The sequence below is a fragment of the Protopterus annectens genome, chromosome 3.part0 (assembly GCF_019279795.1).
Source record: "Protopterus annectens isolate FY-2018-M chromosome 3.part0, PAN1.0, whole genome shotgun sequence".
Classification (NCBI taxonomy): Eukaryota; Metazoa; Chordata; order Ceratodontiformes; family Protopteridae; genus Protopterus; species Protopterus annectens.
Genome location: NC_056731.1, coordinates 1495627994 through 1495655936, shown reverse-complemented (window position 1 = coordinate 1495655936; position 27943 = coordinate 1495627994). Strand labels below are relative to the sequence as shown.

At 43.9% G+C, this 27943-nt stretch overlaps 1 protein-coding gene across 1 annotated transcript in view; it reads right to left on the bottom strand.

Annotated features, from left to right (window-relative positions):
- TCEA1 (transcription elongation factor A1) overlaps positions 1-27943 on the bottom strand; it is a gene marked incomplete in the record, with an annotated part of 560757 nt that overhangs the window by 387232 nt on the left and 145582 nt on the right. The window contains 1 exon segment of the mRNA XM_044065512.1: positions 24148-24204. Coding sequence (XP_043921447.1) covers positions 24148-24204 — 57 coding nt within the window.

The window sequence follows — 27943 nt, the reverse complement described above, 5'->3', positions numbered from 1 at the left end:
TTCTGCTTTGTTGCCAAACAAGTAGTCTTGGTTTAAGGGAGCATCCAGTAATTTAGCTTTAACATGATCTGGCAAGTTTTGCTCCTTAAGCCAAGCATGTCTTCTAAGGAATGACCCAGTGACAGCAGCCCTGCAAGATGCTTCTAGAGTCATGAAGTACAGTTGTGTACACTTACCATAAATGTAGATGTTAGAGTGTATTCACTGTTGCAGTCATTACATTTGGGTTATCTGCCTGCAGGGAGCCCTCAGCCGGCCTGAATATCTAAGTCTTGGATTCCTGCGTCGGATGCGGTCTCTTCTTCCATGACGTCACGCAGCAGACGCCATTACATCAGATTTTCTTGCCCCAGATGTCAGGTGCCCCCATAATGGAAAGCAATTATATGTTAGGTTACACCTCCAACAAAAAGCAAATACACCAGAAAGCTTTAAGTATAGTAAACAAGAAGACAGGTATAGTATAGTCAATAGAAGTCAGGGGGCTGGAGGGAGGGTAACCAGGACTGCAACAGTGAAAACACTCTTAACATCTACATTTATGGTAAGTGTACACAACTGTACTATGTTCTTCGTGTTTCACTGTTGCAGTCATTACATTTGGGTTGATTCCCAAAGCTAAGGAAGGGAGGAGGAAGTTAGAGAGCATTAGGACCCGCTATTAAGTCCTGCAAAACTGCAGTGGCAAAACCAGCTCTGGATTTAGATAACATAGGCATGTGGTAATGCTTGGTGAAGGTATGTACAGGTAGCAGCTTCTAGGATGTCTGGTAGGGACACCTCTGAGAAAGGCTGTAGAGGTAGATGCAGCCCTGGTGGAATGAGGTCTTATCCCCTGTGGGGTAGGTTTTTCATGGTGCTTATAGCAGAAATGAATGCAATGGGTGGGCTATCCACTTAGAAATGGTTTGCTTTGAAATGGCCTTCCTCTCTGCCCCTGCAGCAAAGCCAGCTAGCAGTTGTTCAGATTTTCTGAGAGGCTTAGTCCTGTCCAAATAAAATCTAAGTTACCTGTGCACGTCCAAAGAGTGCAGTATTCGGTCTCCTTTGTTTTGTTGATTTGGGAAAAAAGTAGGCAAATGAATGGACTGATTAAGAGCCACACTAGACAGCACCTTGGGCATAAAGGAAGGACTGGTCCTGAGAGACACCCTGTCGGAATTGAAGATTATGAATGGCTTCACTGCCATGAGGGCCTGTAATTCAGACACTCTTCTTGCTGAAGTGATGGCTAGAAGGAAGGCTGTTTTCCAAGAAAGGAACTTAAACTCTGCAGTTGCAGCTGGCTCAAAAGGAGGTAGAGTGAGTTTTTCCAATACAAAGTTAAGGCCCCAGGCTGGAGTAGGGGTTCTCCTGGGTGGTCTTAAATTTTTGGCCCTTCTGAGGAATTGCTTTAGCAAGGGGTGAGAGAAGAGGGGGTGGTTCAGTATTATAATGAGCTGAAATGGCATGGAGTAAGAAAGGCCCTTGTGGAGCACCTCTGTTAAGTACTGAAGAATATGCGGTAAGCTGGGCACCGCTGTGCCCATCCACTGAGTCTGGCTCCAGAACAGTATATTTTCCATTTTTCAGCATAGGATTTTCTAGTACTAGGCCTCTTTGCCTCCAGAATGACATCCAGCACCTGCTTACTGAGGGATGTTATTGGGGAGCCCCAGAATGACATCCAGCGCCTGCTTACTGAGGGATGTTATTGGAGAGCTCAGAGAATTAGCCAGGCTGCAAGGTTCAGGGTTTGAAGTTGAGGGAGCAGAATCTGGCCCTCCTGCTGGGACAGCAGGGAAGGGGTCTGAGGCAGGTGCCATGGTTCCAGCAGTGACATACTGCACAAGAGGAGGTACCAGTGTTGGCATGGCCAGTCTGGTGCAATCCGTACTGTCCTTGGTTTGTCCTGTTTGATCTTTAACAGAACTTTCGAGAGGAGAAGCAGAGAGGGAAAGGCATAAACTGAGAGGCTTTCCCAGGTGAAGGACAGGGCATCTACTTCCAAGCTTGACTGTGGGAAGTCCTTGTGCAGAATTTGTCCAATTGGTAGTTCTGAGGGGAGGCAAACGGGTCCATCTCTGGATTCACCCATTTGTTTCTCAAAAGGTTGAATATCTTTCGTTCCAGTTTCCACTCATGTGGGTCCATGAGATTTCTGCTTAGGTCATCTGCCAGTGAATTTAGCTTGCCTGGCAGGAATTGAGCTTGTAGGTGCACTTGGTAGCTCAAGGCTGTGTTCCACAGAGCCATGGCTAGCCTGCAGAGAGGGTACGAGTGGTTTCCCTTCCCCCTGCTTGTTTATGTACCATAACAGGCTGTTCAGACCAACAATTGTCCAGGCAGAATGTGGTCCTTGAAGGCAGTCGGGGAATTCTGTACAGCTAACATTTCTTTTTGATTGATATGCAGGTGCATCTGATTCTGGTTCCATTTGCCCTGAATGAACTGCCCTGCTAATTGAGCTCACCATGCATAGTCTGATGCGTCTGTTAGGGTTTGGGCAGCAGAGGGTAGACTGAATGGGAGCCCCTTGTAGTGGTAGCAGGCCTCTGCCCACCAAAAAAAACTCTGTCTTTATGCAAGGAATGATAAGAATCATAGATTCCAGGTCCTGAGAATGTTGACACCATAGGCTTTTTAGATACCATTGTAGTTTCCTCATATGCAGTCTTGCATATGGAATTAGTAGAATGCAAGAGGCCATGAAACCCAGGGCTTGCAGGATTTTTCTTGCAGATAGCTGGGTCTTTGAGGCCAATAGTTTGAAGTAGGCTGCAAATAAACTTGTTTCTCTGGCGTGAGGTAAGCCATCTGGGAAGTTGTATTCAAGCTTGCTCCCAGGAATACAATTTGTTGGCAGGGTACTAGATGAGATTTCTTTTCATTTATGGTGTACCCCAGTGAGGTTAGAAGTTTCTTTACAAATGCCAGACTGTTTAGTAGCATGTCCTTGCTTTCTGCCTGAATTAGACAATCGTCCAGGTATGGGTAAATCTGAATATTTCCTTGCCTGCAAAATGCAATGACTGGAGCTAGACACTTTATGAATTCCTTGGACGCAGTAGATAAGCCAAAGGGAAGTGCAGAGAGAGTGCATGGAGCCTGCTCTGACACATAGGTATTTCCTGCAAGATTCCCTCATTGGAATGTGCAGGTAAGCTTCCTTTAAGTCTAAGGATGCTAACCAGGCATCTTTGCCTAGCATAGAAAGCAGCTGTTGAAGTGTTAGCATTTTGTATTTTGGGATTATCAAAAAGGTGTTTAGAATAGAGAGGTCCAGCATAGGACGCCAGGAGCGGTCTTTTCTGGGTACCAGGAAAAGTCTTTAGTAAAAACCTTGTCCTTTCTTCTGCTGAGACAGGTTGAATAGACCTGATACTAAGAAGAGAAAGAACCTGCTGTTGCGCCTCTGCCCACTGACTTGGGGGGGGGGGGGGGGTCTGGCCAACCGTTTTGGGTTGGGTACGGTGTGGAAGTGGAATTTGTATCCTTGGAAAACTATATTTAAAACCCATTTGTCCTGGGTAATGAATTCCCATTTTTTGGCATGCAGGGCGATCTTTCCCCCCAAGGGAGCAGGCAGTTGAGCAAGGTTTGGAAGGTTTAAGTTTAAGTCATTGTGACATTTTTCCATAGGGGGGTGTCTTACTGCTTCCAGCTTTGGAAGTGGAAGCCCCCCACTGCTTAGGCCTGTGAGTACCTTGAGACTGTAATTTAGGTGTTCTGCTGTTCCTGGATTTGGACTGAAGGCCTGGAAGAGACAGGAAAGGACCAATTATTAGAAGGCCAATGCCTGCTAAATCTAGGAGGCTGTACTTGCAGGAAATCTTTAATAGTTTGCATAGATTTAGTTTTTTCCCCAACATCTTTTTAAGGACTTCTGCTTTGTTGCCAAACAGGCGGTCTTGGTTTAAGGGAGCATCCAGCAATTTAGCTTTAACATGATCTGGCAAATTTTGCTCCTTAAGCCAAGCATGCGTTCAAAGTACAGACCCAGTGACAGCAGCCATGCAAGATGCTTCTAAAGTGTCAAAACCACATTGCAAGGTATGTTTACCAACTTGTTCAGCAGAATGCATTAAATCCTCCAATTCTTTATTTTCAGCAACGTCAGGAATTAACATCATTTTCTGTTTAAGTGGTCCCGTAATATGCTGCTGATACTTTAACATATGAAACTGGCAGTTTAAGGCCCTAATGGCCAAAGTAGCAGAAGTGTATACCTTCTTACCTCATCTCTCCAAGGCCCTGGAATCTCTATCAGAGGGGGTAGGATTTCTGGCAGTAGTAGCCTTAATGCCTTTAGGTCCTTGGGAAATGGTCTCTGGGTCCGCAGTAGTATTCTTGATGAGGAACTTGAGAGTCAGGTACTCTAATACTGGTCAGGCTTCCTGGGAGCTGGAGGTAAAGTGTCTGGGGCCAGGCTAGATTCCAAGAAGGCATCATCTACAATGTCCAGGACAGGAGGGATAGCTAAAGGCCTGTGTTGAGGGAGGAGTAAGAATTTCCTAAGCCTCTTTTTGGAGTCAGAGTAATCCTGGCTTTCCCAATGGAAATGCTCCCTAAGTGTGCAAGGTTTCACCAAAAGAAAACTCTTCTGGAGGGGAAGCGGAGGGAATGGAATCCTCTGCATCAGAATCCTCATAGGTAGATAAGGGCAAATCCTGGTAATCAGAAGATACAGAAAATTCAGAATCCTGATCAGAAGAATCAGAAGGAAAATCAGTTTTAGGTCTCTTAGAAGGTGAAGGCTGGCTTCCCTTAAAGTAATAAGGGCTTCAGCCATTCTTATTTGTATTTTAGGCATATGGGCCTGACCATGCAGGTTTGGACATCGGTTTTCTAGGCTTGGATCGAGTTTTAGGCCTTGAAGAAGAAGATGGCGTCGGTTTGAAATGCAAGTCAGTAGGCCTGAATACACCCTCAGAAGCTGGTGCCTGCACAGCAGCTCAGGACCCATCCAATGTAGAGACATCCGCAGGTTCCATAGTCAAAGAAGCGTCTCGCAGCATACCGGACTCCGAATGGGTCTCAGTAGAGGCCTGCAAATCCGAAGTAGTGGGTATTAGGGGCTGCAAATGCACCTCACTGAGTACCAGCAAACTGGTGACTAGCTTAACGGAAGTGTCGTCGGCAGCTTTGGACCTATGCGGTCTGCCTCTGTCTTCATCTTTACGTTTTTTCGGAATGTCGGTAATTGGATGGCTTACTGAAGCCATTTATGGATAGGTAAACAGAGCCCCAAAATAAATTTACTGCAAAAAGAAAGACGACGAATAGTCCGGGGGTTGAATACGGCACAAAACCGACAGCAAGGGACGTTGTGGTCTGGGCCTAAGCAAGGAATGCAGTACGAATGAAAATCTTTAGGAGTTATTTGCTTTCCACAGGTTAAGACAATTGTTAACTTTTACTGACATCAGTTGGAGCAAGAAAAACGATCCCCAGTGGGGTACTTATCTTTTTTGAAGACTTTTGAAACTCGAAAAGGAAAATTTCAGGAGTCGGCTGACTTGCACTTGCGAACTGCTTCTGATTCAGGCACCGCACAGCAAGAAAGACTGATGTAATTGCATCGGCTGCATGTTTTATACCTCTGACGACCTGACGTCATGGAAGAAGAGACAGCATCTGACGCAGGAATCCAAGACTCTGGTATTCAGGCTGGGTGAGGGCTACCTGCAGGCAGATAACCCAAATGTGATGACCAACAGTGAAACACTAAGAACATCTGGCAGTTCAGAGCTCTCATGGCCAGGGTGGTTGAGCTATACGTCTTCTTGTCAAACTGATCTAAAAGACTATTCTCCCTATTTGGCATTGGTTCCTGGATGCATTCCCAGATGATCCCTTGAAAGATTCCAAAGACATGACAAATGGATTCACCACTGGGCCCTTGAGAGATTGGTAATGGAATTATTACTCAATCTTCCAAATGTTTTAGGTCCTTTGGGACTAAAGAACCTATAAAAGCTATCAGGCCTTCTGGAATGCCATGTGGCGTGGGGAGCGGTAAAGGGAATTACCCTGTCCAGGCTATGTAGCGGTGTATTACCACACATTTTTTTTGAGATACTAAAGTTTCTTTAAATACATCACCAGATGGACCATAAAAGTTGTAAAGAACATGTAACTTAGTGGCCTCAATGGTCCTTACCATCACAGAAGGCAATATGGGGGTCTACTTCTATAGAAAAAATAACCTGCACTTCTGTATCTCCAAGGTGGTCCTTAGGAAGAACGTGGTTAATTTTGCTGAACTTCTGAAGTTTCTAGAATATTCATCTGCTGAAGCACAGGACAGTATAGTTAAAGACTGTGATGACCTTTTTTTAGGACTTCAACTAAAGTAGGCAGTTTTCTAGATAAGGGGATCTGTGGACACACTGCACAGGCTGCTGGGAAAAGATATTAGCAAAGCATTTTATTAACATCATGGGAGCTATGGGGAATCCAAAGGCAAGGTGAAATGAAAATGTTCTAGCCCTGTCAGGAAATAAGAAGTTATGTACTCACCATAACGTACCATGTTTGTTGTCCATCTTGCCTTCATTCATTGCTGGATGGGTTCGGAACAGAGAATTGGTTCAGACTCTGCCTATACTAAAGCTCGAGAGCTTCCACCAGCTTGAGGCTATACCCTATCCATTCATGCCCTGGGAAGATTACCCAGATCTTGTTTGCAAATCCTAAACTAGTAGTACCTACATAAAACCATGTCTACTAAAGAAGCTAAGGAAGAGAGTCGGAGAAAGCACAGTTGTGTACCTACCATAAATGTAGATGTTAGAGTGTATTCACTGTTGCAGTCATTACACTCGGGGTTATCCTGCTGGCAGGCTAGCCGCAGTCGGCCTGAATTCCAAAGTCCTGGTCTGGCATCGGTTGCTGTCGCCTCTTCCCTGACGTCAGTGCGCCAGGGGTATACAAGATGCAGCCAATGCCATTTTCTTCAGTTTTTCTTGCCCCAGATGTCAGGTGCCCCCAAAAAGGTAGGCTAAAACTATTGCTTATAAAAAGCATGCACTAAAATAAACATTACCTTCATCTACAAGCTAATACACCATATAGGTTGTATAGAATAGAGAAGTACAGACAAGTCCCAGCAAAGAAAAGGGGGATGGTGGGTGGGTAACCTGAACTGCAACAGTGAATACACTTGAACATCTACATTTATGGTAGCTACACAACTGTACTATGTTCGTGTTTCACTGTTGCAGTCATTACACTTGGGTTGAATCCCAAAGCAGAGGTTGGGCGGCTGGGTCTAAATAGGATTAGGAGTGGCTGAGGCCCTGCAGAACTGCAGTGGCAAAGCCTGCTCTGGATTTAGAGTAAAGAGGTAAGTGGTAGTGCTTGGTAAAGGTGTGCACTGAACTCCAAGTTGCAGCCTCCAAAATTACCTTCGTTGGTACTCCTCTGAGAAAGGCTGCTGATGTGGCTGCTGCCCTGGTAGAATGTGGCCTAATATTCTTGGGTACTGATTTGCCATGCTGTGCATAGCAGAAACGAATGCAGTTTCCTATCCATTTTGAAATAGTCTGCTTTGAAATAGCCTTTCCTTGTGATCCTGCAGCATATGCCACAAAAAGTTGCTCAAGTCTTTCTGAAAGCTTTAGTTTTGTCCAGGTAGAAGCGCAGCTGTCTGTGTATGTCCAAAGAATGCAGAAGTCTCTCCCCCCTTTATTCTGGGGATTTGGATAAAAAGTAGGCAAATGTATGGTTTGGTTAAGAGCCACACTGGATACTACCTTTGGCATAAATGTTGGGTTTGTCCTTAGAGAAACCCTGTCCGGATGAAAAATGATAAAAGGCTCCACTGCCATTAATGCCTGTTGCGCTGAGACTCTTCTTGCTGAAGTTATTGCTAGGAGCAGAGCAGTTTTCCATGATAAGAATTTTATCTCAGCTGTATTGGCTGGCTCAAACGGAGGCAGTGTGAGCTTTTCCAAGACAAAATTGAGGTCCCATGTAGGTATCGGTGCTCTCCTTGGGGGTCTTGTGTTTTTGGCCCCTCTGAGGTACTGTCTTAGCAGTGGATGTGAAAAAATAGGTGGTTCCGTATTGTAATGAGCTGAAATGGCAGAGGCATGGATCTTAATAGATGAGAAGGATAGGCCTTTGTTCAACATCTCAGTTAGGTATTGTAAAATCTGACGAATATTTGGAACATGCAGTTCAAGTCCTTGTGCCTGGTTCCTAGCACAGAATCTCTTCCATTTTTCTGCATAAGATTTTCTGCTGCTGGGCCTCCTGGCCTCCAAAATGACATCCATAACTGCTTTAGAGAGAGGTGTATTCTGAGTGGTTATATTATTCGCCATGCAGCTAGATTTAAGGTTCTGAGTTGGCTGTGCAGGATCAGATAGTTTTGTTGGGTCAGAAGATGAGGAATTTGAAGTAAAGTCCAGGCTGGGCCTTGAGACAAGTTCTTTAGGATTGGGTACCTGTGCTGGCGTGGCCAGTCTGGGGCAATCAGAATAATTTTTGGCTTCTATCGTCTGACCTTTAGGAGTACCTTGGGGAGGAGAGGCAGTGGAGGAAAGGCATAAAACTGTCGGGGCTTTCCAGCTGAATGATAGAACATCCACCTTCCATGCTTGAGTGTGATAAGTTGTTGTGCAGAATCTCTGTAGCGGGATGTTGTGAGGGGAGGCAAATAGATCTATGCCTGGGCATCCCCATTTCCTTGTTATCATGCTGAAGACTTGTGGATCTAGATTCCACTCATGAGGGTCCATGAGGTTTCTGCTTCGTTCATCTGCCAAAGTATTTTTCTTTCCTGGCAGGAATTGTGCCTGTAGATGTACTTGATAGGTCAATGCTGTGTTCCACAAAGTCATGGCTTGCCTGCAGAGGGGGTAGGAATGTGTGTCCCCTTGCTTGTTTATGTACCACATGACTGTAGTATTGTCAGTCTTTAGTAAAAGTTGTCCTGAATGAAGTAGATCCTTGAAGGATGTCAGGGCATTCTGTACAGCTACCATCTCTTTTTGATTGACATGAAGATGCATTTGGTCTGTGAGCCACGTGCCCCGAATATATTTTCCCGCCGTGTGCGCCCCCCCCCAGGCATAATCCGATGCATCTGTTGTTAGTGTCTGCCTGGCTGTGGATAAAGTGAAAGGCTGTCCCTTGTTGTGGTGACAGGCCAGAGCCCACCATCGAAACTCTTGTTGCAGGCAGGGAATGAGAGTGATTGTCTCCAGGCTGTGTCAATGGTGAGTCCAAATACTTTTTACATACCATTGTAGCTTCCTCATATGCAAGTCTTGCAAATGGAATTAGCAGAATGCAGGATGCTATGAAGCCCAAAGCCTGCAGAATTTTTTTTGCAGGTAGCTGGGTCTTTGTTGCCATCATTTGGGAGTAATGAGTCAGTTGCCTTTGTTTGTCTGGTGTTAGATAAGCCATCTGGGCAGTTGTATTTAAGCTTGCACCCAGGAATATTATCTCCTGAGAGGGCACTAGTTTTGATTTCTTTTCGTTTAGTGTGTGTGTGTGTGCGTGTGCGTGTGCGTCTTTCAGCTTATCCCGGTTAGGGGTCGCCACAGCAGAACTCCGGTCCACTAATGCTTGGTAGTGGATTTTTACGTGCAGAGTTACCAGCCCTGACGCACAACCTTCAATGAAGGCACGCCCATTCACGCATGTACTGTGTACCCTAGGGAAATTAGTAATCTTTTTACAAACGCCAGATGCTTTAGTAGAAAGTCCTTGCTCTCTGCTTGAATAAGGCAGTCGTCCAAGTAGGGATATATTTGAATTCCTTTTTGTCTGCAAAATGCAATCACTGGTGCCAGGCATTTTGTGAAGACCCTGGGCGCAGTAGACAAGCCAAAGGGCAGTGCAGAGAATTGGTAATGCAATGAGCCAGCTATGAATCTGAGGTATCTTCTGCAAGAATGTCTGATTGGGACATGCAGGTATGCCTCTGAGGTGCAAAGTAACAAGCCAAGCCGCCTTGCCCAGCATGGGTAGAAGTTGCTGCAGTGTCAACATTTTGAATTTTGGAACGTCCAGGAAAGTATTTAGAGTAGACAGGTCCAGTATTGGTCTCCAGGCTTTGTCCTTTCTGGGTACCAAGAAAAGTCTGGAGTAAAATCCTTGCCCCTGCTCTTGCTGTGGTACTTTTTGAATTGCCCTCATGTCCATGAGAGCAAAAATTTGTTTTTGTGCCTCTGCCCATTGATTGTGTGGCAGGTCTGGCATACCTTTTGCCCTTGGGAGGGTGTGAAAGTGGAACCTGTAGCCCTGAGAGATAATATTCAGTACCCATTTGTCCTGGGTGATCATGTGCCAATTTTGTGAGAAAAGTGCTAGTTTTCCCCCTAAGGGTGCTGCCAAAAGGTAAGTGCTTGGCATTGGTAGTGGGAAGTCATTGAGACTGTTTCCTATATGGTTGTGATTAGTCTTCTCCGCCTTTGGAGGCTGAAGCACCCCATTGTTTAGGTCTGTATGAGCCTTGGGGCTGAAATCTGCCTCTTCGGCGTTTGTATCTGCCTCTTTGTGGCCTGTCTGACACTGGAAAGGACCAATTTTTAGAAGGCCAGTTCCTGCTAAATCTGGGTGGCTGAACCTGTAACAAATCCTTTACTGTCTGCATTGATTTTGCTTTATCCTCCATTTTCTTTAACACCTCCTCTGCCTTAACACCAAACAAAGCATTATGCTGTAATGGCACATCCAATAATTTTGCTTTAACATGATCAGGTAAACTCTGTTCTTTTAACTAAGCATGCCTTCGAATGACAACCTGTAACTGCGGCTCTGCAAGAAGCCTCTAATGAATCAAAACCACATTGCAAAGTATGCTTTCCCACTTGTTCAGCTGCATGCAATAAATCCTGCATTTCCTTATTTTCAGAACATTCAGAGCTTGTCAACATTTTCTGTTTTAGCAGAGACATTAGGTATTGTTGATATTTAAGCACGTGAATCTGGCAGTTTAAAGCCCTTACAGCTAAAGTAGCAGAGGTGTAAACTTTTTTCCCCATCTGTCCAGTGCTCTAGAATCTCTATCAGAAGGAACAAGGTTTTTTGCAGTGGAAGCCTTGACCCCTTTGGGACCCTGAGAAATTGTTTCTGGATCAGCAGCAGGGTTTTTATACAGAAATGTATGTGAATCTGGAACCCTGTAGTACCTATCTGGCTTAACTGGAGCAGGGGGTAAAGAATCAGGAGAAGAACTGGATTCAGAAAATACATCAACAATATCTAGCACCGGGGGGATAACAAGAGGTCTGTGCTGAGGCAATAAAAGAAAATCTCTGAGCCTTTTCTTGGATTCTGAATAATCCTGGCTCTCCCAGTGGAAATGTTCCCTCATGGTATGCAAGGTTTCCCCAAAAGAGTAGTCCTCAGGAGGAGAGGCTGAAGGGATAGATTCTTCAGCATCAGAATCCTCATAGGGAGGAAGAGAATATCCCTGTTCTGAAGAGGAATCAGAAGAAATAGAAACCTGGTCAGAGGAGTCAGTCAGTGTCTTGCCTAGGCCTTTTATCAGGAGGGGGACAGGAACCCCTGATCAAAGTAATTAGGTCCTCGGCCATTTTAAGCATCTGTTTTTTAGGCATGGAAGACTGTCCAGGAGAATGCTGTACTTGTTTCTTTGTCTTTAAATGTGTTTTAGACTTTGCCTTGGCTGTTGAAGTGGTCTTGATAGTAAGCTATGTAGGTCTGAAAACACCCTCAGAAGCCGATGCTTGCTCAGCGACTCTGGACCCATCTGAGGGAATAGTTTCCATAGGCCCAATACCTTGAGTTTCCAGAGGCCTAGTTGTCTCCACGTGGGAGTCGGAGGCGGCCTGTGGCTCTGAGGTAGTGGGTGTCAGGGGCTGCAAAAGCGCCTCACTGATAACTGGCGAACTGGCCTAGAAGAGGCTTCGTCGGTTTTGGACCTTGGATGCCTGTCCTTTTCTTTGTGCTTTTTATGAACTCCGGTCGGCAGTTGTTCCGACGGCATTACATAGTTAAACCTTCGGCCAAAATAATGTAATGCAAAATCGAACCGACGCTTAATAGTGCGTTGGTTGAATCTAGCACAAAACAGACAACTAGCAACATTGTGGTCAGGGCCTAGGCAAGGAATATAGTAAGAATGAAAATCCTTATGAGGTATTTGCTTCTCACAAGAAATACAATTGTTCTGACATAGGTCTGGAGCAAGAAAAAGTTTCCCCAACAGGGTACTTGGCTTTATTGAAGACTTCGGATCTGAAATTCAAATTTGAAAATCTCAGGAGTCGGCCGACCGGCACTTGCGAACTGCTTTTGCTTCGGGCACCGCGCGGCAAGAAAGACTGAAGAAAATGGCATCAGCTGCATCTTATATACCCCTGGCGCACTGACATCAGGGAAGAGGAGACAGCAACCGACGCTGGACCAGGTCTTTGGAATTCAGGCCGACTGCGGGTAACCCGAGTGAAATGACTGCAACAGTGAAACATGATCATGAATTTGACTTCACGATCTTCCAGGAGCGAAGGCTGGGGGAAGCAGGGTGGGACGCATGAATGAAGGCGAGATGGACAACAAACATAGAATGTTATGGTGAGTTTATAACTTATTAATGTTATGTTGTCCTTATCTCGCCTTCATTCACTGCTGGATGAGACAATGCCCCTAGCGCCTTCTTTCTTGGGTGGCTGAAGGGAAAATACTCTTCAGAACAGTGGATCCAAAGGAAGCCCTGTTCCTGGAAGCTAAATCACTTTGTAATGAAAAATAAAGGTATGAGGCTTCACCCATGTCGCTGCAGCACAAAAACTGAATTTATGGGTAGTCTACTCTGAAAGGCTGAAGAGGTTACAATAGCCCTTATAGAATGACCTTTTATCTTTCCTGGTAGTTCTCTATTTTGAGGTGTATGAGAAGGTTATGCAATCAAAGCCATTTTGAAAGCCTGATTTTAGATATTGGGGCACTGTTTTTCATATCTGAGAAGGATACAAATAGTTGGTCTGATTTTCTGAATTCCTTTGTCCTGTGCAGGTAGAAACGTAATACATCCAGTTCATGTCAACTGCATTCTGCTTTGTTGCCATAGCTTGGAAAAAACACACTGGTAAGTCAATGGATTGATTTAAACTAGTCTCAGAACATACCTTAGGAAAGAAAGGACAGATTAGTTCTCAGGGACATACTCTCTTTGTGGAAAATCAAATACAGGGAACACATCGATAATGCTTAAGAGTTCTGATATCCTCCTGGCAGACGTGATGGCTACTAAGAAGATTGTTTTCCACATTAAAGATGATGCAGGTTCAAAGGGAGGAAGGACAATAACAAATTGAGGTCCCAAGGAGCTGGTGATTCTTTTACTGTAGGCCTTAGCAAGAAGGTACCTCTCAAAAAGGCATTGCAAAGTCTATGGGACATGATTTTGAATCCCATTTCTCCAATATGGTAGTTTTGATATAGCAGCCAACTGAAGTCGTATGGTAGCCGCTGCTGCACCTTCACTGAAAAGTTTTGCCAGGGAGTCAAAGAGATGTGACAGGGGCTGTGAAAGATCAATGTGACTGTTAAGAGCCCAACAGGAAAAACTTTTCCATTTGCTAGCATAAAGCTTTCTAGTTGTCCCCTTATGAAATGAGATCAGAATATTTTCCACAGCAAGAAAAATATTCGGAAGCCTGGCTAGGAGTGGAAGTGGAGCAGCCAAGCTGTCAATTTGAGGGCTTGGACCGAAAGATGGAGCGTCCCTGATGGATAAGTCAGGAGGGCTGGAACTGGGTCCAGAACTCAGGGCTCCTATTGTAGATGGGGAACCAAATCTGACGAGGCCAGTATGGGGCGATGAGCATTAATCTGCTCAACGTGTTTGCTTTCTGTAGGAGCTTGGAAAAGCATACAGAAGACCCAGGGGGCCAATTATGTACGAGTACATCCCGTGGTGACTCCTTCAGAGGGGGTGGGTCAGGGCAAAGTAGCTGCTGCAGTTGGCATTCATGGACGTGGCAAAAAGGTCGCACCAAGTCTGGCCCCATTTGCAAAAATTCTGCTCCGCAATCTCTTGTTTCTGGGACCACTCATGAGGCATTAGAATAGCTCTGCTGACTTTGTCTGCTATCACGTTGGATTTCCCCAGGATATGCATTGCTATTAGAAAGCATTGGGAAGAGACTGCCCACTGCCATACTCAGCCTCTCAACATAGGGGGTAAGACCTGGTTCCTCCTTGTCTGTCTGGATTGCAGTCTTTCCTAGTGAAGGGAGTTGTGGAATGCTTGTAACGTCAAAAAGCACAGCTCTCATCTCTAGGACATTGATATGCAAGTGGTTCTCATATTCCTGCCAAACTGCAACAGTCTTCCCCAGATAATGCCCCCCCTACCCTTTCTGGGAAGCATCCGTGGTCACTGTAGCTACTGGTTCTGGGGGAATGAACGGTCTTGCCCACATCCATCTGTGTGGAATGAAGCCACCAGCGCAGATCCCTCTTGTAGAATTCTGTTATAATAACCTTGCGGGACATGGGTAACTCCTGCATGGACCACTGGGTGAAAGGTAGCCACTGGAGAGTTCTCGTGTGCAGATGAGCAAGGGGTACCAAGGTTATTGCTGCCGCCATGGTACCCAAAATTGTCAGAATAACCTTTGGCTTGTACTTTCTTCTTTGTCAAAAGGTTCTTTACTTGTTGACGCAGGGTGTGTACCCTGTCGGGAGGAAGTTTGGCTACCATATCTCATGTTCAAGTCTGCTCCTATGAATATAATATGTTGTGATGGCAACAAGGCAGACTTTTCAAAGTTTACTGTGATGCCTAGTTGACAACAAAGGTGGATGGTGGTTTCTCTTGCTCTGGTTGGTAGATGCTCGGTGGTGGCGGTTAGGAGCCAATCATTCAAGTAAGGAAGCACCCGGAGTCCTAGACACCTCAAGTGAGCCTAGACTACCACCATTCATTTGGTGAACACTCTGGGGGCTGTAGTGAGACCAAAGGGCAAAGCTCGGAATTGGTAATGACTGGCTCCCAGGCGAAAGCGTAACCGACTCCTGGATCACCTGTCCATCTTTATAGGGTAGTATGCATCCTGAAGATCTAAAGAGCACATCCAATTTTCCTTCCCCAGAAAGGGGAGTATTGACTGCAGTGTCACCATCTGGAACTTTGATTTTTTTACGGACTTGTTTAGTCTGCTGAGATCCAGAATGGGCCTCCAGTCCCCTGCCTTTTTTGGAACTAAAAGCAACCCTGAATAAGTTCCGGATCCAATTTGGTCTGCAGGGACATTTTGGATGACTCGTTTTTCCAGCAACCTTTTTCAGGAGCGTTGAAAGGCCCTACCAAGGAAGTATCCCTGTTGCCCTGGTTCTGCAGACCCGACCCACCCCCCCCCGCCACAAGGTCAGTGTCTTCCATTGCTATTTCCCCCTCTGCTCTTGGGGGAAGAATCACCACATGCATCCAGAAAGGCTCTCTGACTTGTGGAACCACATTTTTCCCCTTTCTGGCCTTTAGGGTAAGGCCTGGTAGAAAGGGAAAAACGGACTCCCAACAGCAGGAAGAGTCTTTGCCTCTTGTTCTCACCTGGTTAGTCTCTCTCACTTTTGGCCCAAACAAGGTTGAGCCATCAAAAGAGGCGTTGATAAAGGAAGACTTAAAGGGCTCTGCAAACTCCTAAAGCGTATCCACAAATGCTTCCTTAAGGAGATTCCTGTACCCGCTGCCCTACTCACTCCATCGGCCACATAAGAAATAAGTCGCATGGAGGACTTTACCACAGAATTTAAGGTGAAAAGCTGAGAGGTCACCTTGTCTGAAACCCTCGCAGCTGTAGAACCTTGGAGGGTATCACCTAGCTCTTTCAGGAGATCCCTCTGATGCCTAGTAAAATGGGTCAGATAGTTCAGAGACCCAAGGGTAAAGGAAGCTGACAAAAATGTACGCTTTCCATATCTGTCCATCGTATGAGATTCTTCATTCGGTGGATGGACAGATAAAGTCTCAGACAATTCCTTTTTGGTGCCTGTCGCCAGCAACATAGCATCTACTGGGACACCTTTTGTGAGGACCTCTTTATCAGAGGGCACTGTAATAAATTTATCTGGCCTCCTCAGAACAAGTTCCCCAGACTCTGGAGAGCCCCACGTCTGTAGACTGACTACATTCAGGTGCAGGTCAAAAGGCGGAGTCACCCAAGAGGTGGAGGGGCGATACCAGAAAGCCGCCAGGTACACAGACTCATCCACACAAGGGCTGACGAACTTCCAGCCACCTCTCTGTTTAAAGATCTCTAGGATGTCTGCAAAGGTGACACCCTCAGAGTGACCGTGGGGACCCTTCTGAATGACTGCGGCCCGTGTCTGAAATGGACTCTTCAGGGGAGTCCAGATGTTTCCTCTTACATAACCTCTTCCGAGGGACCTCTTCAGAGGGGTAATCAGGAGAGGTTTTGGAAGAGATGATTTCGCCCAGTGGGGCATCCTGGGACTTAACACTTGGGAAAGATGGTAAAGAGACAGACTCTGGTGCTTTTGGGGGAAGAGTGTTATGATCCAAGAGTGGAGCCATCTGGGGCAACAGCACTCTCCTTATGACCTCGAAAGCACCACGGCCCCGCTCCAGAGGAACCAGGAGACTCTCCCTGAACCAAGGCGGTGGACTCAAGAGGCCGATGTAGGCGCCGAGCTCACCTGCGCCGAAGCCCTGAGAGGTAGATTCGGATCAGACAATTGTCAGACTCTCCTCCCAGGACCCGATGGGGGAGCGTCAGCCCCTAGACCCCTCAGACAATGGAACCAAGGAGGTCGGAGCAGTAGTTGGGACTGAAGATCCTGGTGCAGGCCTCAACCCAGATGTTTCCACTACAATCGGATCCATGCACTCCAGCTCCGAAGCCGCAACATGGGTCGGAGGAGGAATCGAAGGGGGTGTGATGGTTGTCGGACCGGAATCCTTCTGGGTTGGGGTCGACAGAATCTTGGCCAGTGCCGGCATCCATAAAAGCCTCAACCACCGGCTCCACATCGTCGGCCGAAAGGCTTCTGGAGTAACAAGAGGACAGGGTCGAGGATCTCACTAATTGCAGGACTGGAGTGTGTAGCACCGAGGAGACCAGTTCCAGAATTGTGAGCAGGTGCCGAAGGGAAACTGTCAGCTCCAAAATTACCAGAGGGGCCAAAGATATAGTTATTTTGGGCCAGATAGCCTTCAGGTCCGATGACTTTTGCTGGTTTCTTAGTCTGTTCCGATGATGGAGCCATGGACGAAGACCTTTTAGAAGATTTTTTTCCGATCTAGACAATGGAGAGTGGTGGGAGGATTTTGAAGTACTCAGAGTCCCTTCCAAGGGTACCTTCAACAAGCCCCTGACAATCAACTTGTTCTTTCTCTCCATAAGCACTCGAGCTAAAAGCATGGCAAAATGAACAAGATTATTGTAGGTGGACAGCACCTAAACAATATACACAGCTGGTGTGTCCATCTGTCAACATCTTCTGGCTGCATTGGTCACATTTTTTAAAACCCAAAGGTTTTGATTCTTTGATATCTTTGGACATAATTAAACCTAAACTTAGCAAACTACAAGTCAAAAAATATTTGGAAAACACTAACTACAGCAACAGCCACAATAACAAAAAAATGTTTTTTTGAATATTTATGGAAAGGATAATACGAGGAGAAGTCTCTAACTTAAATAACCAACTCCTCACAGAAGGAAGCAAAAAAAAAAAAAAAGGCCCTCTAAGTTAAATGGGCCTGGCAGGAGTCCTCCAACTTGAACTGGCAACCGAGTGGGCAAGGAAAAAGGGAATATAACACACTACAGACACTAAATAAGGCAACAACCCCCCAAAAAATCTCTAAATTAAATGAGCTTGGGCCGGGATAGGAGGAAAAAAAGCAAACAAAAGACCTAGCGGGCAGACGACAGCCAAATACAAAAAATACCATAAAACGAGCTAAAACTATCCATAGCACACTTCTAACACTAAGAACTTTATAAAACAAACTACATTCAATCTGCAACAGCTTTGACAAGGTAAGAGAAGTAAAAGAAATATTTCCAGTTAGCCTGAGCCGAGAGGAAGTACCCAATCTCGTTTAGCGGCAAACAAGATCTGGGTAATCTTCACAAGGCATGATGGGATAAGGTATAGCCTCGAGCTGGTGGAAGCTCTCAAGCTTTAGTGTAAGCAGAGTCAGAACGGATTCGCCGTTCCGAAAACATCCAGCAATGAATGAAGGCGAGATAAGGACAACATAACATCAGTAATTTTCTGTGCCTGAATGGGAATACACAGGTACAAATTCATGTCCAGTGTGACCAAGTGTTTCCAGATGCAAAACAGGAAGAGAAAACATCTTTAGTTTTGTTACTATGAGAAACCTGTTTAACCTTGAACACAGGAGAAATGAGAGCTATCTACTGGGGACCAAAAGCCGCCTACTCGAAGCAGAACCTTTTTCTTGTTCTGATGAAACAGCCCCTTCTATAGCTGTTCTCAGCATCTGCCCCCTTTCCACTACCTCCTTGTGAATGTTTTCTACCCATCTGTTCAGCATAGGAGTGTTCTTCTATGCTCAGAAATGAAGACTGATGGCGCCATTTTATGTTCCTTACAGTCTTACTCTACACTCAGTTTTATGAATACTTCCTCGAATACAGATCCAAAAAGTAATTTCTTGACCAACAACACATTTAGTAGCAGCCTTTTGATGACCACAGGAAAGGGCTGAATCCTCAGCCATGCATGAAATCTGATAACTCAGCCTGAGACAGCAGACTCAACACAGGCATTAATCTGGTCTTAGTGATACTTCACAGCAGGCTTCTTACTCTTATGACAGCCTGAAAGGCATGGCTTAAAGCCCGCAATCCCAGAGCTTCTCACATATCCTCCAACTGCTTCATGACATCTCCTTGATACTGAAGTTAGTTTGGGAATTCATTTCTACTCCTAGAAATGGTGGAAATACTAGCTTTTCTTGTCAAATCCATCTGAGACAATTACAAATGATAGAGACTTTTATCAGCAGACACTAACTGTATCTAAAGAATTCATGGCATACACCACAACCAAATTTTTGTACAAATATTTAAATTTCTCCACATTCAAAGAAACATTCTTAAGTGCCAGTGGCTGACTGTCGGGGTCTACTGATGCAATCTCAAAGTTGCCCTCAAACATGTGTAGAACCACAGGAATGGTGACAATCTTAAGGTCTTCAAATATGAAAAGTCCAAGTTATGCATTTAATGTTAAACTGCTTTCCCCACACAAGAACACCATCATCAAATTTAGAGTCATAGGGAGAGCCAAATGATAACTATCACTAGAATTAACAGAGAGGCAAGTGGATTCAGGCAAAGTAGGCTAAGCCAACTTTCATCTGTTTTCAACGCATGAAAGTTCAGAGTAAGGCACTCTTCAAAAGTACAGTGATCAAAATACTAAATGGTTGGTCAGGCAGTGGAGAAGGAACATGTATCCACTGCCATACTCCCAAATACTCAAGAAAAGGAAAGCAGAGAGAAACGCAAGCAATAGTGAGATGGAGCCCCAAGTGTAAAGTCCACCAGATTGAACTTGAGTAACTCAAGCTGCTAAGGTTTCTTTTGCAAAAAGAGAAAATGTTATTTGTAACTTTGGGTCCATGTGCTCCTGCGCAAAACAATCATAATATGAGCACACGACTTATCAAAGCACAAGTAGAATGCTAACCTGTCTACACTCACATAGGAAATGGCAGCCCACTCTGCTGAATCCTTTATAAACACATTCTATGGACACCTACAGGAATGCATGGATCATGCAATCCCAAATAAAACCAAGACCCATTCCCCCAAAGGCAGGCGTCCTGTCTGGTGGAGCCCAGCCATTAATAAGCTATACAACAGAAGGAGGAAGCTACTACATGACAGAGCAAAATCCCTAAAAGAGAAGGCATCTCTGATCAGTACTAGCAAAAAAACTACGAACACTCATTAAATCATCCAAGGCCAACTTTGAGAGAAAAATTGCACAAGACACTAAAGATAATCACAAGGCTTTCTTTAGTTATGTTAGAAACCTGAGTGGAAACTCCCAGATATGCTGAGTTAGTCCAAAATGACAAAAAATACACTGAACCCACAGACATTGCCAACATACTAGCAGACAGGTTCAGTGCAAATTCCCCCCCTCCCCCCAAAAGGACAAATCTATCCCAGCAGAGTGTTGCCTCCCTGACATCTCAGATGCCCAGGTGAGACCCGCCCTCTCCAAAGCTAAAAACACAGCATCAATGGGACCAGATGGTGTCCCGGGTTGCGTGCTACATGAACTCCAAGAAGAGCTAAACCCACACATAAGGCAGCTGTTTAATCTTAGCCTTACAACAGGATATGTACCCAAAGAATGGCGCAACAGTGGTCCCACTCCACAAAGGAGGTGCTTCTACAGACCCTGGAAACTACCGCCCCATAAGCTTGACGAGCCTGGTCTGCAAAGCTATGGAGAGGATCATTATGGAACTCAAACAAAGACATTGGGGACCTACAGACACTGGATCCTACCCAATTCGGCTTTAAGGGCAGATCCTGCCTATTGAACCTGGTCGACTTCTTTGAAACAGTCACCAAGGCCATTGATGAGGGTAAGGTAGTTCACACAGCCTACCTTGACCTTGCAAAAGCCTTCGACACAATACCCCACTCGGGCATCATAGACAAGCTATCCAGCTTAAATATAAACCCCTATGTCATAAGATGGGTTGTAAACTGGCTCAAGGACAGAACCCACAAGGTCAGAACTGCTGGAGCCATGTCAGACTCTAAACCAGTCACAAGTGGCATCCCACAGAGCTCGGCCCTGGGATCTCTCTTGTTCGGTATTTATTTTTCTGAGGTACAGGCTAACATGGGAGGATTGTGGCTGACCAAGTTTGCAGATGACTGCAAACTGGGCGCCATAATTGATTCTCCAGCGGACACAAGCATCCTTCAAAAGGGTCTCATAGAAATGGAAAACTGGTGCCACAGCCATGGCCTTAAACTAAACGCCAAAAAGTGTATAGTCATACCCTTTGGGAAAAACAAAGTGCCCACAAATTACCACATAGGTGGTAATCCATTAAGTATGGAAGTAATTAGGGACCCAAGTTGACAGTAACCTCTCGTTTGACACTCACATTGCCAAAGTGGTTAGAAAGACCTTCTATATTGCCCACCTTAACATGAAGGGATTCACATCTAGATCGGGAGAGGTCATTGTGCCCCTTTACTCTTCCCTCATCAGGCCCATAATTGAGTACAACGCCCCATTTGGGATGTACCTTACCAGACACCTGCAGCAACTGGAAAGACCCCAAAAGTACCTCACCAAGAGGATCAAGGGACTCAAACATATGCCATAAGCTGCCCGGCTAAAGAAACTCCAGCTCTACTCAGTAGCATACCGCCTACTCAGAGGCGATCTATGCCTGACGTACAAGGCCATGTCCAACCCGGAATTAATGGACATGCTCCACCTCAGAAAATCCAAATCCACCAGAGCTACGCGAGCGAGAGATTTGAACCTCAGCACAGAAATAAATAGGACATGCTGGAGGGACAGATTCATAACCCAGGGCTCCCTTCACTCTGGAATAAAATCCCAGTCCATGTTAGGCAGAGCCCCTCACTAACTCTCTTCAAGAGAAATCTTGACGAGTGGATGGGAGATCGTAGGTTTACCCCGGGGGTCACTTCTGTGTCACTGCTAGACAGAGGTACAGTAAACTAAACCTTAAAATGGGCACAGTATACTCATTCCAAGGGGTGGCAAAAGCCAAACACACTCTGGCTAGGCTTATAAATGCCCTAGGGCAGATAGCCTAGTATGAACCTATGAATCTATGAAGAGGCACTATTTTTTGAGAGAGACCTGGTGCGACAAATGCTATCAAGCAATACAACCAAAGGAGATGCTAGAGCAGAGGACTGAACCTTGCACCTCCACCTTTTGGGCTTTTGCAGAACTGGTTGCAAAGTCCTTATGCTCTGCCCAAGGTAGCCTGTGCTGTTAAGAGGTTTTAGTCCAACTTCTAGACACTTCGAATTTCTGTTAAAGACGACTCCCTTGGATTCGGTGGCTTCTGCAGCATGTTCTAATGAAGCTTTTTATGCTCTACAAAGGCCATTTAACAGTTTACACTCTTTGGGAAGAAGCCTTACATGAATGTTCAAGGCAAGACAAACACTAAAGGTGAAAGCCCTTCAGTGACATCTATAGTGCAAAAGTATGCTTGCTGGCAAGCGTCTCCCAGCAGAATAAGCAGACTTGGTAAGATGTTAAAGTCACAAATCTAATGAGTAAATTAACAATTCAGATATTCCACGAAAGCAGAAAAAAAAAAGAATGAACAAAATCCACAAATAGCCAACAATAGCTTCGGAGGTCACCTGGACTATAGTCCATGGAGGTGTTTTTAAACGCTCTGGGGATTGGGTTGTTTACTTGGACGGCTGTCTGTGGTTTACTTCCCACAATGCGATTTACACTGCAATGTTACTTATGATGAATATGTCAAATTTTAGCACATAACTGACAGCAAACAGGAGCAAATGTTCTGGCCAGTTATGATGCAGTACCTGGATTAGGGGCAACCATTCCAGTATATGGCCGCTCATGTTTTTGACACCAAATATAAAAGACACTTTCAAACACTGACAGATTAGGTGACACCACCAATACAAGCTCTATGAAACTGGAGACTGCAAGTCCTTTAATCCAGGCAAAAGGACATCTGTTATCATAGCTCAGGAACATGGACTGGACAAGGGAAGCATGGCTTCTGTTACACATACAAAATGAGAAAAACTATTTGTGAGGAGAGAAGACAAGCGCATGCAGACTGCTTACTATTCAATGCAATATGACTCTAAACCATGGAAAAAAGCTCAGTGTATGCAGTACACTGATGAACAGCTTAATACTGGATTAGAAATGCCTTTCTTAAGGCAGTGACCACCATTTTTTATTTTTGGAGGGAGGGAGGGAGGACATTCTCACCATATGAGAATTATCAGCCTCTCCTTGCTATCATTTGTTCCTTACAGGTTGAAAGTTATTTCCGTTCATTCTCCGGGACATTAGATGATCACAAAGGCAGTCATTTAGGCATCTGTCAGAATTCCCATTTATAGCCTTAACCTCTCGCCCTTGGTAGCTGATATCAGAACCTGCCTCATTGCTTACCAAGCTAACTAATCTGTGGCCATAATACTTGACAGTAAGCTTCCTCTTCAATCCCCAAGAAGCCTCATGTTCTTCAATCCCTAAATAGGTGAACCTACATTAGCAATTCACTTGTACTGTTATCAAATCTGGATCTTTCGGGATTGAATCCAACAGTCTAGTTGAACTCTGCTCATCTGGGGCACAGTCAAGGCTATGTCCCTCAGCACCACAGGCCATGATTAATTAAACAATTAAGTAGAAAGTAAGGTGTAGCCAATACCACAGGAGTTTTTAAAACAGTGTACTGTCCTATGAACTTGCTTCCTTTCAAAGTCAGGCTTGCTTAGTAAGAAAATCATGCTATAACACTTAGTTATTCTTCATTCTCAGAAGTCATAACACACTGAATACAAAACTAGTAAGATTAAATCATCACATTTCTCCAGAAGATATAACCTAAAAGCTAACTAAATAGATCCACCCTAGTCCTAGTAAAAACAAAAGGCTTAAGACTGCCAAAAGTTCTATGCTAATTACAATTTCAACCATCAATCAAATGGTCTTCCTGTGATAGTCTGGCAAAAAAAAAAAAAAAAGCCACATCTATTTTGCCAAATGCATGGCAGAAACCTTTTACATGGGGGAGGGGTGGACGAACCCCCCCCACAACTGATGCATCTGAAAGGTTGCACTTCCAGACAGGTCAGACTTCCATCCACATCTATTGTTTTATTTCATCACACCATTTCAGCATAGCAGATTTTTATCAACTCACCCATAAATCTTTTGTTCTGCTGCACAACCTAAAGGCATTCTGAGAAAAGTAGCAATGACTTATGCATCTCTTAATGAGCTCACAAGAGTACGCAGGCTGACGGGCACAACCACTCATGTGCAGCAAAGGTTTATAATACGAAAGACTAGATTTTACCAGAAATTATGCATAGTGTTACTTCTGATATCAATAAAAAGTTAACCCTCAGGAATACGGATTTGTAAAATGAAGGATATCTTCCTCGATCTGAGCTCCCAGTTCGTCACAGTCAGCACCAATAGCTATGTGGTCATCTGAAACGAAAAATAATTGCATAAAGTATTATAAAATAAAAACCAAACCCACAGTCTTCAACTGAAAAGCCATCAGTCCACATAACTACTGCCACATAAACATCATCAGTCAGGCTCACATGGCAAAATTACAAACACCTTACCAAAGAAAAAAGGATGGATGCTGCAGAGATGGTATGTATGATGAAGACCATCAACGACATACTGCATAAATTTAGGTAAAACACCTCTGCTGTGTGTTTGATAAAAAGATGCCCAAACTAGGCCACTTCTTGCTTAACAGATTCTGTACTACAAACCAAACCCTCAAGAAATGCAATATTTATTTTAATTTTATTACCACAGCAAATATTCACCATTAAATAATTCTAAATGTTTTGTTTCTGTATAACTGGGTGCTTCAGACAGTACAACAGTTTTCTGCAATTTTCACAGGAAAGTCAACGCCATCATCCCCAAAAACAGGATATTTGCAATTTTTGGATATTTTTGAGTGCTACCAATGATAATCAAGTACTGTCTTGCAAAAAGAGGCCTAGATGGCAAACATCCTGAATGGCTCTGTCAACCTGGCTTACTTCTAAAGCCTTTCACCAACCGCACCATGTGCATTTATTAAAATGTACGTGGTTTGACTGGCTTGATTTTAACATTGACAAGTGACCACCTCGGTAGCAACAAATAGCACTTAGTGGATATAAAAAGTGTACACACTCCTGTTAAAATGCCAGGTCTTTATGATATAAAAAAGTGAGACCACAATAAATCATTTCAAAACTTTTCCCACTTTAATGTGACTTATAACCTGTACAATTCACCTGAAAAACAAATCTGTTAGGGGAAAAAATATAAAAAATAAAAAGTACAATAAGCTGGTTGCACAAGTGCGCACACCCTTAAACTAATACTTTGTTGAAGCACCTTTTGATTTAATTACAGCATTCAGTCTTCTTGGGGAGGAGTCTATCAGCATGGCATATCTGCACTTGGCAGTATTAGCCTATTCTTCCTTGCAAAAGCGCTCCAAATCTGTCAAACTTGTGCACAGCCCTCTTCAGGTCACCCTGCAGATTTTCTATTGGATTTAGGTCTGGGCTCTGGCTGGGTCATTCCAAAACCTTAATTTTCTTCTGGCAAAGCCATTCCTTTCTTGATTCGGATGTATGCTTGGGGTTATTGTGTTGAAAGGTGAAAGTTCTCTTCATCTTCAGATTTCTAGCAGACGTCTGAAGGTTTTTGGGCCAAAAGTGACTGGTATTTGGAACTGTTCATAATTATCTCCACCTCGACTAAAACCCCTGTTCCAGCTGAAGAAAAGCAACCTCAAAGCATGATACTGCCACCATCATGCTACACCGTGGGGATGGTGTTCTTTTGGTGATGTGAAATGCTGTTTTGTGCCAAATGTACCTTGTAGAATTGTGGCCAAAAAGTTCAACCTTGGTCTCATCAGACCATAACATTTTCCTACATGCGTTTGGGAGACCTGTATTGGTTTTCAAATTGTAGCTGGGCTTGGATGTTTTTCTGGGCAAGAAAAGGCTTCCTTCTTGCAACCCTACCCCATAGTCCAGACATATGAAGAATAAGGGAGATTGTTCTCACATGCTGTCAGTACTCGCCAGAAATTCCTGCAGTTCATTCAGTGTTGCTGTAGGTCTCTTGGCAGCCTTCCTGACCAGTTTTCTTCTTGTCTTTTCAATTTTGAACGGACGTCCAGTTCTTTGTATCATTGTTGTCCAATATTTTCTCCACTTTTTGATAACTGTCCTCGCTGTGTACCATGGTATATCCAATGCTGTGGAAATGTTTTTGTACCTTTCTCCTGACTGACACCTTTCAACAATGAGATCCCCTCTGATACTTTGTAAGCTCTCTGTGAACCACAGCTTTTGCTGTAGCAGGCAACTGAGTAAATGTCAGTAAAATCCTACTAGGACAGCTGAACTTTATTTGGGGTTAATCAGTCACTTTAATTGATAGCAGATGTGTACCCAAGAAGACTGAATGCTGTAATTAAATCAAAAGGTGCTTCAACAAAGTATTAGTTTAAGGGTGTGCACATTTACACAACCAGCTTATTGCAAGTTTTTTATTTTTTTTATTTTCCCCCCAACAGATTATTTTGTTTTTCAATTGAATTGTACAGGTTACAGGTCACACTAAAGGTGGGAAAAGTTTTGAAATGATGTATTGTAGCCTCATTTTTTATATCACAAAACATGTTATTTTAACAGGGGTGTACACTTTTTATATCTCCTGTACCTTAGAATTACCCATCCTTAAGTCACATCACCATAAAGCACAAATGACAATCTTCACCTTAATTTCTACCCTTATACACATTACCTTCTGCAAAGCTTACTAAACTACAGATGTAACAAAGCTCAAAAAGATGTGCAGTAAACATCTCGTAAAAATGTAGAATGATTCAAACACTTGGAGACAAACTCTGTCAACTAAAACTATAAAACATATTGGCCTGACGTTTGAAGGTCAGCATGAAGAGTGATTGTATGTCACTGAATGTAAAGCTATCCCAAATTCCAACTCAAGTACTGAAATAAGCAAAGTTTTTGTGATGCTCAGTCTTTGCTGATTAGGATTAAAAAAAAAGTTTTCAAATCCTACAGAGATCCATGATTTCAAAGAGGTCTACTTCAGAAGACAAACTGAAAGACTAAATCCTAAAAAACTGAAAATTCAAAATACTGAACACATTTTTAATGAAGGGGGGGGGGCTTGCCGTCCTCCACCACACCCCCTAACAAAGATTTTCAGTCTTCTGAAGTAGACCCTTTCAAAATACTGCTGTCCCTCCAAATAATTTTCAATGGAGATATTTATCATCTCTGCTACTGACCATTTTCAAGAAAGCTGTCTTACAGACGACGGCTGCTTTAGCTATTTTTTGCTCAAAGAATACAAAAAGGAGTCAGTTCTAGAAATGGTAGGACACTCATGAAATTTTCAAGGAATATAAAGAAGATTTATATGTAAGCAACCACAAATTGTGCTCCTATGTTTAAGGGCAAAGGAGCAGGTACAAGAAAAATTTAAATAATGCTTTCCATCACATTATGCAGCAAAAAAAAAAGACACTCATCTTTTTAGAAATTAAATCAAAAAATCTGACAACACAAATGTAATACAGATGTTGCAGTTTATTAATTTGCAATGACATTCGAACCTGCAAATATCTGCATCTTCTAACATTTTTCAGGACAAGACATCTGTGTACTAATTATTGGACAAGATGACATGAGTTTATAACTATACTAAAAGGATACGATAAAATTACTGAAAGTGTCTCTGCACTAGCAAAACCTAATGCTACAACTTTTAACATAACTGAAATTATTACTTTTTTCTGAGAATAACATTTCTTATTTATGTCACCTTAAGAATACACTATCAATACAGCATTAATGAGTCATGTCATATGTGCCTGCTGCGTACCAAAAGGAAAAGCAGCAAGATGGTACGCAGACCTACTGATTGCATATCTTTGAACAGCATTAACATTTTCAATCAAGTTTCACAGAAAAAATGCCAAGATTCAAATACAGAACAGAAAACAGGCTAGTAATTTAAGCTATAAAACAGGTTCTAGGCTCAACTGCAAATCATTTGTGGTAGACCCAAACATGCAATTTAAATATGGATTGGGGTAATCTAAAGAATTCATTTTTCTCTCCCAAGATAGAGCAATCCTGGGCCTTCTTTTCATGGCAACATC